General features: G+C 45.6%; 1 protein-coding gene across 1 annotated transcript; it reads left to right on the top strand.

Annotated features, from left to right (window-relative positions):
• The first annotated feature begins 10352 nt into the window (after window positions 1-10352).
• On the top strand, window positions 10353-12510 carry FOXL1 (forkhead box L1). Its single transcript, XM_063946234.1, has one exon. The coding sequence runs from the start codon at window positions 10483-10485 to the stop codon at window positions 11830-11832; it is 1350 nt and encodes a 449-aa protein (XP_063802304.1). The 5' UTR covers window positions 10353-10482; the 3' UTR covers window positions 11833-12510.
• Window positions 12511-14077: the final 1567 nt, after the last annotated feature.

Genomic DNA, 14077 nt, shown 5'->3' on the forward strand with positions numbered 1-14077 from the left:
GCAACGAATCTCCTAGTATATATATATATATATATATATATATATTACTCAACCCACATTAAAAAGAATGTAGACAAATATAAATGAAAAGTGCTGACGGTCAGCGCTTTTATTTTGTATTTTTCTAAATATATATATATATATTAGAGATGAGCGGGTTCGGTTCCTCGGAATCCGAACCCGCCCGAACTTCATGTTTTTTTTCACGGGTCCGAGCGACTCGGATCTTCCCGCCTTGCTCGGTTAACCCGAGCGCGCCCGAACGTCATCATGACGCTGTCGGATTCTCGCGAGGCTCGGATTCTATCGCGAGACTCGGATTCTATATAAGGAGCCGCGCGTCGCCGCCATTTTCACTCGTGCATTGAGATTGATAGGGAGAGGACGTGTCTGGCGTCCTCTCCATTAGAATAGAGATAGATTAGATAGAGAGAGAGAGATTGTGCAGAGTCGCAGACAGAGTTAGTTTACCACAGTCAGTGACCAGTGCAGTTGCTAGTTAACTTTTATTTAATATAATATATCCGTTCACTTCTCTCTGCTATATCCGTTCTCTGCCTGAAAAAAAAAACGATACACAGCACAGTCAGTCACACAGTGTGACTCAGTCTGTGTGCACTCAGCTCAGCCCAGTGTGCTGCACAGTCATCAATGTATAAATTAAAAGCTTATAATTAATTGTGGGGGAGACTGGGGAGCACTGCAGGTTGTTAGCAGGAGCCAGGAGTACAATTATATTAATTAACAGTGCACACTTTTGCTGCAGGAGTGGTGACCAGTGCCTGACCACCAGTATAGTATTGTTGTATACTACTAATATCTCTTTAAATATCAACCAGTCTATATTAGCAGCAGACACAGTACAGTGCGGTAGTTCACGGCTGTGGCTACCTCTGTGTCGGCACACGGCAGGCAGTCCGTCCGACCAGAATTGTATTATTTATTATTATATACCTACCACCTAACCGTGGTTTTTTTTTCATTCTTTATACCGTCATAGTGTCATCCTAATTGTTACGAGTATACTACTATCTCTTTATCAACCAGTGTACAGTGCGGTAGTTCACGGCTGTGGCTACCTCTGTGTCGGCACACGGCAGGCAGTCCGTCCGACCAGAATTGTATTATTTATTATTATATACCTACCACCTAACCGTGGTTTTTTTTTCATTCTTTATACCGTCATAGTGTCATCCTAATTGTTACGAGTATACTACTATCTCTTTATCAACCAGTGTACAGTGCGGTAGTTCACGGCTGTGGCTACCTCTGTGTCGGCACACGGCAGGCAGTCCGTCCGACCAGAATTGTATTATTTATTATTATATACCTACCACCTAACCGTGGTTTTTTTTTTCATTCTTTATACCGTCATAGTGTCATCCTAATTGTTACGAGTATACTACTATCTCTTTATCAACCAGTGTACAGTGCGGTAGTTCACGGCTGTGGCTACCTCTGTGTCGGCACACGGCAGGCAGTCCGTCCGACCAGAATTGTATTATTTATTATTATATACCTACCACCTAACCGTGGTTTTTTTTTTCATTCTTTATACCGTCATAGTGTCATCCTAATTGTTACGAGTATACTACTATCTCTTTATCAACCAGTGTACAGTGCGGTAGTTCACGGCTGTGGCTACCTCTGTGTCGGCACACGGCAGGCAGTCCGTCCGACCAGAATTGTATTATTTATTATTATATACCTACCACCTAACCGTGGTTTTTTTTTCATTCTTTATACCGTCATAGTGTCATCCTAATTGTTACGAGTATACTACTATCTCTTTATCAACCAGTGTACAGTGCGGTAGTTCACGGCTGTGGCTACCTCTGTGTCGGCACACGGCAGGCAGTCCGTCCGACCAGAATTGTATTATTTATTATTATATACCTACCACCTAACCGTGGTTTTTTTTTCATTCTTTATACCGTCATAGTGTCATCCTAATTGTTACGAGTATACTACTATCTCTTTATCAACCAGTGTACAGTGCGGTAGTTCACGGCTGTGGCTACCTCTGTGTCGGCACACGGCAGGCAGTCCGTCCGACCAGAATTGTATTATTTATTATTATATACCTACCACCTAACCGTGGTTTTTTTTTTCATTCTTTATACCGTCATAGTGTCATCCTAATTGTTACGAGTATACTACTATCTCTTTATCAACCAGTGTACAGTGCGGTAGTTCACGGCTGTGGCTACCTCTGTGTCGGCACACGGCAGGCAGTCCGTCCGACCAGAATTGTATTATTTATTATTATATACCTACCACCTAACCGTGGTTTTTTTTTCATTCTTTATACCGTCATAGTGTCATCCTAATTGTTACGAGTATACTACTATCTCTTTATCAACCAGTGTACAGTGCGGTAGTTCACGGCTGTGGCTACCTCTGTGTCGGCAGTCGGCAGGCAGTCCGTCCATCCATAATTGTATTATTATTATAATATATACCACCTAACCGTGGTTTTTTTATACCACCTAACCGTGGCAGTCCGTCCATAATTGTATACTAGTATCCAATCCATCCATCTCCATTGTTTACCTGAGGTGCCTTTTAGTTCTGCCTATAAAATATGGAGAACAAAAAAGTTGAGGTTCCAAAATTAGGGAAAGATCAAGATCCACTTCCACCTCGTGCTGAAGCTGCTGCCACTAGTCATGGCCGAGACGATGAAATGCCAGCAACGTCGTCTGCCAAGGCCGATGCCCAATGTCATAGTACAGAGCATGTCAAATCCAAAACACCAAATATCAGAAAAAAAAGGACTCCAAAACCTAAAATAAAATTGTCGGAGGAGAAGCGTAAACTTGCCAATATGCCATTTACCACACGGAGTGGCAAGGAACGGCTGAGGCCCTGGCCTATGTTCATGGCTAGTGGTTCAGCTTCACATGAGGATGGAAGCACTCAGCCTCTCGCTAGAAAACTGAAAAGACTCAAGCTGGCAAAAGCACCGCAAAGAACTGTGCGTTCTTTGAAATCCCAAATCCACAAGGAGAGTCCAATTGTGTCGTTTGCGATGCCTGACCTTCCCAACACTGGACGTGAAGAGCATGCGCCTTCCACTATTTGCATGCCCCCTGCAAGTGCTGGAAGGAGCACCCGCAGTCCAGTTCCTGATAGTCAGATTGAAGATGTCAGTGTTGAAGTACACCAGGATGAGGAGGATATGGGTGTTGCTGGCGCTGGGGAGGAAATTGACCAGGAGGATTCTGATGGTGAGGTGGTTTGTTTAAGTCAGGCACCCGGGGAGACACCTGTTGTCCGTGGGAGGAATATGGCCGTTGACATGCCAGGTGAAAATACCAAAAAAATCAGCTCTTCGGTGTGGAGGTATTTCACCACAAATGCGGACAACAGGTGTCAAGCCGTGTGTTCCCTTTGTCAAGCTGTAATAAGTAGGGGTAAGGACGTTAACCACCTCGGAACATCCTCCCTTATACGTCACCTGCAGCGCATTCATAATAAGTCAGTGACAAGTTCAAAAACTTTGGGTGACAGCGGAAGCAGTCCACTGACCAGTAAATCCCTTCCTCTTGTAACCAAGCTCACGCAAACCACCCCACCAACTCCCTCAGTGTCAATTTCCTCCTTCCCCAGGAATGCCAATAGTCCTGCAGGCCATGTCACTGGCAAGTCTGACGAGTCCTCTCCTGCCTGGGATTCCTCCGATGCATCCTTGCGTGTAACGCCTACTGCTGCTGGCGCTGCTGTTGTTGCCGCTGGGAGTCGATGGTCATCCCAGAGGGGAAGTCGTAAGCCCACTTGTACTACTTCCAGTAAGCAATTGACTGTTCAACAGTCCTTTGCGAGGAAGATGAAATATCACAGCAGTCATCCTACTGCAAAGCGGATAACTGAGGCCTTGGCATCCTGGGTGGTGAGAAACGTGGTTCCGGTATCCATCATTACTGCAGAGCCAACTAGAGACTTGTTGGAGGTACTGTGTCCCCGGTACCAAATACCATCTAGGTTCCATTTCTCTAGGCAGGCGATACCGAAAATGTACACAGACCTCAGAAAAAGAGTCACCAGTGTCCTAAAAAATGCAGCTGTACCCAATGTCCACTTAACCACGGACATGTGGACAAGTGGAGCAGGGCAGGGTCAGGACTATATGACTGTGACAGCCCACTGGGTAGATGTATGGACTCCCGCCGCAAGAACAGCAGCGGCGGCACCAGTAGCAGCATCTCGCAAACGCCAACTCTTTCCTAGGCAGGCTACGCTTTGTATCACCGCTTTCCAGAATACGCACACAGCTGAAAACCTCTTACGGCAACTGAGGAAGATCATCGCGGAATGGCTTACCCCAATTGGACTCTCCTGTGGATTTGTGGCATCGGACAACGCCAGCAATATTGTGTGTGCATTAAATCTGGGCCAATTCCAGCACGTCCCATGTTTTGCACATACCTTGAATTTGGTGGTGCAGAATTTTTTAAAAAACGACAGGGCCGTGCAAGAGATGCTGTCGGTGGCCAGAAGAATTGCGGGACACTTTCGGCGTACAGGCACCACGTACAGAAAACTGGAGCACCACCAAAAACTACTGAACCTGCCCTGCCATCATCTGAAGCAAGAAGTGGTAACGAGGTGGAATTCAACCCTCTATATGCTTCAGAGGTTGGAGGAGCAGCAAAAGGCCATTCAAGCCTATACAATTGAGCACGATATAGTAGGTGGAATGCACCTGTCTCAAGTGCAGTGGAGAATGATTTCAACGTTGTGCAAGGTTCTGATGCCCTTTGAACTTGCCACACGTGAAGTCAGTTCAGACACTGCCAGCCTGAGTCAGGTCATTCCCCTCATCAGGCTTTTGCAGAAGAAGCTGGAGGCATTGAAGGAGGAGCTAACACGGAGCGATTCCGCTAGGCATGTGGGACTTGTGGATGCAGCCCTTAATTCGCTTAACAAGGATTCACGGGTGGTCAATCTGTTGAAATCAGAGCACTACATTTTGGCCACCGTGCTCGATCCTAGATTTAAAGCCTACCTTGGATCTCTCTTTCCGGCAGACACAGGTCTGCTGGGGTTGAAAGACCTGCTGGTGACAAAATTGTCAAGTCAAGCGGAACGCGACCTGTCAACATCTCCTCCTTCACATTCTCCCGCAACTGGGGGTGCGAGGAAAAGGCTCAGAATTCCGAGCCCACCCGCTGGCGGTGATGCAGGGCAGTCTGGAGCGACTGCTGATGCTGACATCTGGTCCGGACTGAAGGACCTGACAACGATTACGGACATGTCGTCTACTGTCACTGCATATGATTCTCTCAACATTGATAGAATGGTGGAGGATTATATGAGTGACCGCATCCAAGTAGGCACGTCACACAGTCCGTACTTATACTGGCAGGAAAAAGAGGCAATTTGGAGGCCCTTGCACAAACTGGCTTTATTCTACCTAAGTTGCCCTCCCACAAGTGTGTACTCCGAAAGAGTGTTTAGTGCCGCCGCTCACCTTGTCAGCAATCGGCGTACGAGGTTACATCCAGAAAATGTGGAGAAGATGATGTTCATTAAAATGAATTATAATCAATTCCTCCGCGGAGACATTGACCAGCAGCAATTGCCTCCACAAAGTACACAGGGAGCTGAGATGGTGGATTCCAGTGGGGACGAATTGATAATCTGTGAGGAGGGGGATGTACACGGTGATATATCGGAGGGTGAAGATGAGGTGGACATCTTGCCTCTGTAGAGCCAGTTTGTGCAAGGAGAGATTAATTGCTTCTTTTTTGGGGGGGGTCCAAACCAACCCGTCATATCAGTCACAGTCGTGTGGCAGACCCTGTCACTGAAATGATGGGTTGGTTAAAGTGTGCATGTCCTGTTTTGTTTATACAACATAAGGGTGGGTGGGAGGGCCCAAGGATAATTCCATCTTGCACCTCTTTTTTCTTTTCTTTTTCTTTGCATCATGTGCTGATTGGGGTGGGTTTTTTGGAAGGGACACCCTGCGTGACACTGCAGTGCCACTCCTAGATGGGCCCGGTGTTTGTGTCGGCCACTAGGGTCGCTAATCTTACTCACACAGCTACCTCATTGCGCCTCTTTTTTTCTTTGCGTCATGTGCTGTTTGGGGAGGGTTTTTTGGAAGGGACATCCTGCGTGACACTGCAGTGCCACTCCTAGATGTGCCCGGTGTTTGTGTCGGCCACTAGGGTCGCTAATCTTACTCACACAGTCAGCTACCTCATTGCGCCTCTTTTTTTCTTTGCGTCATGTGCTGTTTGGGGAGGGTTTTTTGGAAGGGCCATCCTGCGTGACACTGCAGTGCCACTCCTAGATGGGCCCGGTGTTTGTGTCGGCCACTAGGGTCGCTAATCTTACTCACACAGCTACCTCATTGCGCCTCTTTTTTTCTTTGCGTCATGTGCTGTTTGGGGAGGGTTTTTTGGAAGGGACATCCTGCGTGACACTGCAGTGCCACTCCTAGATGGGCCCGGTGTTTGTGTCGGCCACTAGGGTCGCTTATCTTACTCACACAGCGACCTCGGTGCAAATTTTAGGACTAAAAATAATATTGTGAGGTGTGAGGTATTCAGAATAGACTGAAAATGAGTGTAAATTATGGTTTTTGAGGTTAATAATACTTTGGGATCAAAATGACCCCCAAATTCTATGATTTAAGCTGTTTTTTAGTGTTTTTTGAAAAAAACACCCGAATCCAAAACACACCCGAATCCGACAAAAAAAATTCGGTGAGGTTTTGCCAAAACGCGTTCGAACCCAAAACACGGCCGCGGAACCGAACCCAAAACCAAAACACAAAACCCGAAAAATTTCAGGCGCTCATCTCTAATATATATATATATATATATATATATATATATAAAAATGTCTCTCTCCAGACATCTCATCTCCCAACTCAGGATGACAAGAAAGTGCTTCCTGGGGGCAACGTAGTGGTAAAAAGGGGGAAGCTGCGCCATGAGGGGTTTTCTAAGAATATGGGGACAAAAAGTCTATGGACTGAGGAATCTTTGGGGTAAATTTACTAAGATGGGAGTTCTATTTAAGATGGGATATTGCCCTTAGCAACCAATCAGATTCCAGATATTATCTTCTAGAAGGTGCTAGATAAATGAGAAGTAGAATCTGATTGGTTGCTATGGGCAACATCCATTCTTATATAGAACTCCCATCTTAGTATATTGACCCCTTTGTGTCTGCATTCAGGCCTACTAGTGTCACAATTACATGAAGATGCCCTTACTGACTATACTTGGTCTATGGCAGTGGTTCCCAAATGCTGTCCTCAAGGCACCCATGCAGCCCATGTTTTAAGGATATCCATGATTAGGCACAGGTGACTAAGGCCCCCATTTATAGAGCCTTGGATAGTGATAAATAGCACAGTGATAAAGTACCAGCTAATCAGCTCCCAACTGTCATGTTACAGGCTGTGTTTGAAAAATGACAGGAGCTGATTGGCTGGTGCTTTATCAACGTGCTATTTATCACTCTCCAAGGCTTGATAAATCTGGGCCTTAATTAGTACTTCAGTCATTTTGATTATACCATTTGCGCACAAGCAGGGATATCCCTAAAACCTGGAACTGCTTGGGTGCCTTGCGGACTGCGTTTGGGAACTACAGGTCTATGGTCATCCCTTCCCTTTTCCTGTTCCACCACTCCAGCCATAGGAGTTTCATGGTTGTAGAATGCGCATTTTTAGTGAACATACATAATCATACATACACAGATATATGTCCAACTCTTAAGGGCCCCATACACTACCGCGACATGTCAGACGGACATGTCGCGGGCGATCACCCCCAGCAGCCTCCCAGGGGGCAGGATCGCCCACGATACATCGTATGCTGTCCTTTTGCATACAATCTATCTTTGGCGATCCCAGCCATGCCTGCGGGGTCGGACCAGATTGAATGTGCAGCACATTCAATCTGGAGGATCCGATCCGATGCTCATGGAAACGCGCATCAGATCGGAAATGCCTCCAAAATGCCCAATTTCATCCGATATATCGGGCCGAATGCCCGAAATCGGATGAAATCGGGCATTGTCGCTCTAGTCTAGTGTATGGGGCCCTTTAGTGAACCCCTGTATCTGAAAATTGCTTTGGCCACAGCACTTTCAGAGATTAACTAAACCCAACTAGAGAATGCTTCTAGTGGGCCCTTGGTGGTGGAGTGGATACGTATATATATGTATACAATGGGCATGGGGCTACCACCCATGGACACATCTGTGAGGGAGGGGGGGGCAATACCTTGATTACAAAGTTAAATGAGTTTGGAACGTCGGAGGTTTATAAGAAAATCATCACACATGGATAATGTAATCACTGCCCAGCTGTGCGCACTTGTAAAGTTGTTATAATCCCCCTCTGTGTTATAAACAGGAAAGTACATATTATGGGCTACAGCCTGCATTCACAAATAATAAAACTCCACTGTGGCCGCCAAATCCCCTTCTTATAACCCTGCTGCAATCTAACAGAAATGCAAACTCATCAGCCCCCCAAAAACTAGATGGGGGTGTTGGGGTTCCCACCTGGAGGTTCCCCGCAATGATAACGCCCCATTCCCTCGAATCTCTGCTCCTGGTGTAAGTGAAATCCACAACCCAGATTAATATATATTTATGCATGACACTTCATCTGTAGTTGGTTGATTTATTATGCGTTGGCATATTACAGGCTGGTGGAAAACATTACACAGTGATTGAGGGGTAAACACAGCTGCTACAGGCCCCACAAGGGGGTCACCAATTCTCATTGTTACATTGTGCTGTGACCGGCAGCTCTGCCTTGTAACACTCTTTATATCAGTTACTGATGTAATAATATTTCATGTTATACATGAGGGTACAATGTACGGTGTCACGTTCATTTGGCAGCTTGTTTATTCAGAAAATCATTCACAAATTACTCACCGCATGCTGCCATATTTCTGTGAGATTCCACCCCAGGCTCACAGTATAAACAGTTGCCCCTCCCCTCCACTCTGAGAATGATCATCAAACCAACCAGCATATGTTGAGGATTATAAATTAGTTCATAATAAGGTTTTATTTCTATATTTGATATCACATTTTGGGAAATTGAGGAATAAGTGCTTTGATCTACTGAGGACTGTGTTTACAGAGCAGCCAAAGATTATTGATCCGAGTACCAATAAGCCTTTACTGATTTGCAATGATTGGTGATATGAGGCAGCACGAACTCTTCGCTGTTGATTGATTAATTAATTAATTGCCCAATAAATGGTGACAATTATCCAAAATTCATTTTACCACTTGTACTCAAACCATCTGAATTCTGATTTTTCATATTCTTTTACTATAATCAAAGCAGATTATCAGTTTATCTGTCTCTCTTTTTCAAAATCTGCGGAACATTAATATAATTAATTAATATTAATTAATATAATATGTTTTATCTATTATCCAGTTATCATATATTGAGCAGCTTTTACACACATATACAGCGCAGTTAAAGCCCCTTTCTATTAATATAAAAGGAACCTCTGTTATTGCACAAAAGTCCATTTCCTCTTGTTACTGTGGGGGACATTTACTAAGCAGTGATAAGAGCAGTGAAGTGAGCCAGTGGAGAAGTTGCCCATGGCAACCAATCAGCACTAAATTAACAACTATAATTTGCTCTTATCACTGCTTAGTAAATGTCCCCCTGTGACTTGTATCTCTGTATACAGTATGATGGGTGCTGTGCCCTGTTTGACCTGGGGGTAGCCCTGACACAGCCATTTGCACTATCCTGTCTATCTCACTGATACAATGTTGCCCTGCCTGTTACAACGTGATAATACAAACAGGCAAATTATAGCTCATGCAAAGAGATACTTTGTGGCTAAACCCAGTAATCCTTACTTCCTGTAGTGTCGATGGCAGGAAAAGTTCTTTCTCTTGTAGAAAACGTCTGATACTGGATAAAGCCACATGATAAGTCTATTTTTAGTAGCAAAGCTCTGCAGCAGTTGCACCGACAGGGGCTGCCTGGGGTTCTGCAATGTGCTGCTGCTGTCTGTGTGAATGGTGGACGTGATATTTCAAACAGCAGATCAGTGAGTTTATGTATTGGGTGCCCGGAAAATATTCCAAATAAACACAGCTTGATTCAACTTGGGTGGGCAGGCTTATCAACAGGCTAATTCCCCAAACAAATGGGGGGAGCAGCAAGACCCCATTGGCTGGTACCAGGGAGACACGTGGGGAGAACTTGCAGATTTTCTTTATTTTTTTATTTTTTTTTTGCTTTTGCAATGAAATTGTAATTAATGTGGGTGGGCTGGGAATAGGAGGACTGTTTATCATAGACAATTTATTTTCCAGCGCTAAGTCAACATAAAATAGCAAACTTACAACAATTATTTAACATTTTTTAAACTATGAAGAAGGGACAGAGGGAGAGCAGGCTGTGGAAGGCTGGCTGGTGGGACTCAGGCTGCAGATCCCTTCTTCTCTGCTGCCAAAGCTTCCAGGATGAGCCGTATCTACAGCAGCCACCTACCTCAGCTGGCCAGTGACTTGCCCAGGCCCCCTCTGCTCTACCTGTATGGGACAGAAAGGTCACTGATGCCCACCTTGGGCTTTGCCACTTCCAGTGTCCTCTCCAGGCAGGAGCCTCCCCAGAAGCCACCTTACAGCTACATAGCCCTGATAGCCATGGCCATTAAGGATTCCCCAGACCACAAAGTGACCCTCAGTGGCATCTATCAGTTCATTATGGACCGCTTCCCATTCTACCACGACAACAAGCAGGGCTGGCAGAACTCTATCAGACACAACCTCTCCCTCAATGACTGCTTTATCAAGGTGCCAAGAGAGAAGGGCAGACCTGGCAAGGGCAGCTACTGGACCCTGGACCCTAAAAGTCTGGATATGTTTGAAAATGGCAACTTTAGACGCAGGAAAAGGAAGCCCAAACCTCTGTTTCCCCAGGAGGGAGCTAGGTACAAGCCAGAGCCATCCAGAGGAGCTGCCTACAAGAGGTCAGTCATTGGTGAGCTCCTGGTGGGAGCTCAGGGTCCTGGTTCCAGGAAGGACTGTGTTGGGGATTTGTACTCCTCAGATGAGGAAGGAGGCTCTGCAGAGCTGAGGACAGAGTGTGGCCACCCACAGGTGACCTCTGTCAGTCTAATGGACAATCCTCATAGGTGTGCAGCTTCCTTATACTTATCTGTCCCACTGCTGCCTGACCAGGGGCCCTCATCTGTCCCACTGCTGCCTGACCAGGGGCCCTCATCTGTCCCACTGCTGCCTGACCAGGGGCCCATATCTGTCCCGATGGTGCCTGACCAGAGTCCCTCATCTGTGCCACTGCTGCCTGACCAGGGGTCGTTATCTGCCCCAATGCTGCCTGACCAGGTGCCCTCATCTGTGCCACTGCTGCCTGACCAGGAGCCCTCATCTGCAGCCCACGATGGGAAAGAGGTCCTGCAGGAAGAAAGGCCACTGAAGGATGTACAAGAGTTGGGTTCAGATAGAGACTTGGAAGATGACAGCCCATCCAGCACCAAGGGGCATGGGGCCCCAGACCAGAACCCAAAGGCCACAGAGGACGCCACCCCAAAGCTCCACAAGAGTTTCAGCATAGAGAGCATCCTGAGCTCCCAGACAGTGAAGGGGAGAGGGGGCAGTGTGCTGCCTGCTGGGGGTAAGGTGACCATGGACTGCCTGGCAGGTGGCTACAGGTATAACCCCAGCATCTGCCCTGTGTTCAATGCCTCCCTAATGATCGACTCCCAAGTACAGGGCAGGTTTTACCAGATCGGTCTCCCTATCCTCTCCTACCTGCCCCTGGCTGTCACAGGATCAGCACTGCCCAAATAGAGGCAGCACATATTATTGCTAGGAGCTGTGGAACTAGTAGTACCAGCATTGCTTCCAGTTCCAGGTATGGTGGAGCCATAAGCCCCAGCATTACTTTCTTTCTTCCTGGTGTTGCTTGGACTTCTAGTCGTGGAATGCTGGGACTGCTAGTTCCACATCACTAGGAGAGCAGCAGGCGGCTGACTATTGATTCCATAACTTTATTTTCATTGACTATATTTCCATATAACCCAGAATAAGGTGCCCCTGATGCCACAGTTGGTAGGGGCAGGAGAGTGGCAGGGTTATAAGAAATCCTACATCACACTGAGATTCGCACATATTCGCAGCCAGCTCCCTCATATCCTCACGCTCGCTTCGCAGCCAGATATATCACATCACATGCCCATCACATTATGCTGTGTAACCTCTTTCGTTGTTACAGGATTATATTTTCATTGTTTTTATTTTTTTTGCCAGATTTCACTTGTTTTATTTTTTTTTGTTTTTTTTTAAATTGTGAATTTGATTTTATTTAATTTACGGACATCATAAAAAAATATTATTTTGCCTGGATGACATCCTTAGTTGTCATATAGCTGTGATTGGAATATTTTAGAATAACGCAATGTAGAAATAAAGGTTCATGTGTCCTACTCTTTATCTGCACCCCCAGAATAAAGGCTCCGGTTCTAAATCCCCTCGCCTCTGTGGTCTGATTGTACGATGCCCCCACCCCACTCTTTTGTACGATGTCCCCCCGACTCTGACTGTACGATGTCCCCCTGACTCTGGTTGTACGATGTCCCCCCGACTCTGACTGTACGATGTCCCCCTGACTCTGATTGTACGATGTCCTCCCGTCTCTGTGGTCTGATTGTACGATGTCCCCCCACCCCCAGACTCTGACTGTACGATATCCCCCCGACTCTGATTGTACGATGTCCTCCCTCCTCTGTGGTCTGATTGTACGAAGTCCCGCCCCCCCCCCCCCCCGACTCTGATTGTACGATATCCCCCGGACTCTGATTGTACCATGTGGCGCCCCCCCCCCCCCCCCCGCCCCCCGATATCGAGGTCTGATTGTTCGATGGTTGTCAATTCCGAGAATAGACTGTAACCCCTGCTGTGCCGGATTACGCTCCTTTCCCACCGTGTCCTACTGCCTGGGTTTGTGTGATAGATAGATTAGATAGATAGATAGATAGATAGATAGATAGATAGATAGATAGATAGATAGATAGATAGATAGATAGATAGATAGATAGATAGATAGATAGATAGATAGATAGATAGATAGATAGATAGATGATAGAGATAGAATTGTGTAAAAAGGATTGGATATTTCATTTGACAAGAAGAGTGCTGCTTGCTTGCTCATCATTTATCACACACACACACACACACACACACACACACACACACACACACACACACACACACACACACACAAACAAACAAACAAACACACACACACACACACACATTTTTAGATATAAAAAATTGCAATAACTTTTTATATGTTTTAATAGTAGAGGTACTATTGTTATTTTTGTTGGTATCATCCTTTTTAGAAATAGTAGTATTATTATGGTTAATATTATTACTACTAGTAGTAGTAGTAGTAGTAGCAGTTTTATTATCATTATTTGTAGTAGTATTATTATTAATATTCCCCCACCACCCTGAGGATGACGTGCATTGCTCGGCTTTCCTGTACAACACACAGAAGCTCAGACTTGATCTGAGAGACTGTAGTGAGACATGTACTCGGCAACAATGTTTCATTCTGTTGCTGACTGTCCGTGTGATCTCCTGTCCCTGTTATATCACGTTTATACCTCTGATCCTGGCTGATAAATCCGCGTCATTTCTCCCCTCATTGTTATCTGCAAGACTTTTATTTGTTTCATTTTTTCATAACAAATATAATTATTTCTTACCTGCATGCTGAGGTGCTGTAACATTACACATCACTAGTCACAGTGATTATACATCACTAGTCACAGTGATACATGTCGTCACATTACACATCACTAGTCACGGTGATACATGTCGTCACATTACACATCACTAGTCACGGTGATACATGTCGTCACATTACACATCACTAGTCACGGTGATACATGTCGTCACATTACACATCACTAGTCACAGTGATTATACATCACTAGTCACAGTGATACATGGCGTCACATTACACATCACTAGTCACAGAGATACATGTCGTCACATTACACATCACTAGTCACAGTGATACATGGCG

The sequence above is a fragment of the Pseudophryne corroboree genome, chromosome 11 (assembly GCF_028390025.1).
Source record: "Pseudophryne corroboree isolate aPseCor3 chromosome 11, aPseCor3.hap2, whole genome shotgun sequence".
Taxonomy (NCBI): domain Eukaryota; kingdom Metazoa; phylum Chordata; class Amphibia; order Anura; family Myobatrachidae; genus Pseudophryne; species Pseudophryne corroboree.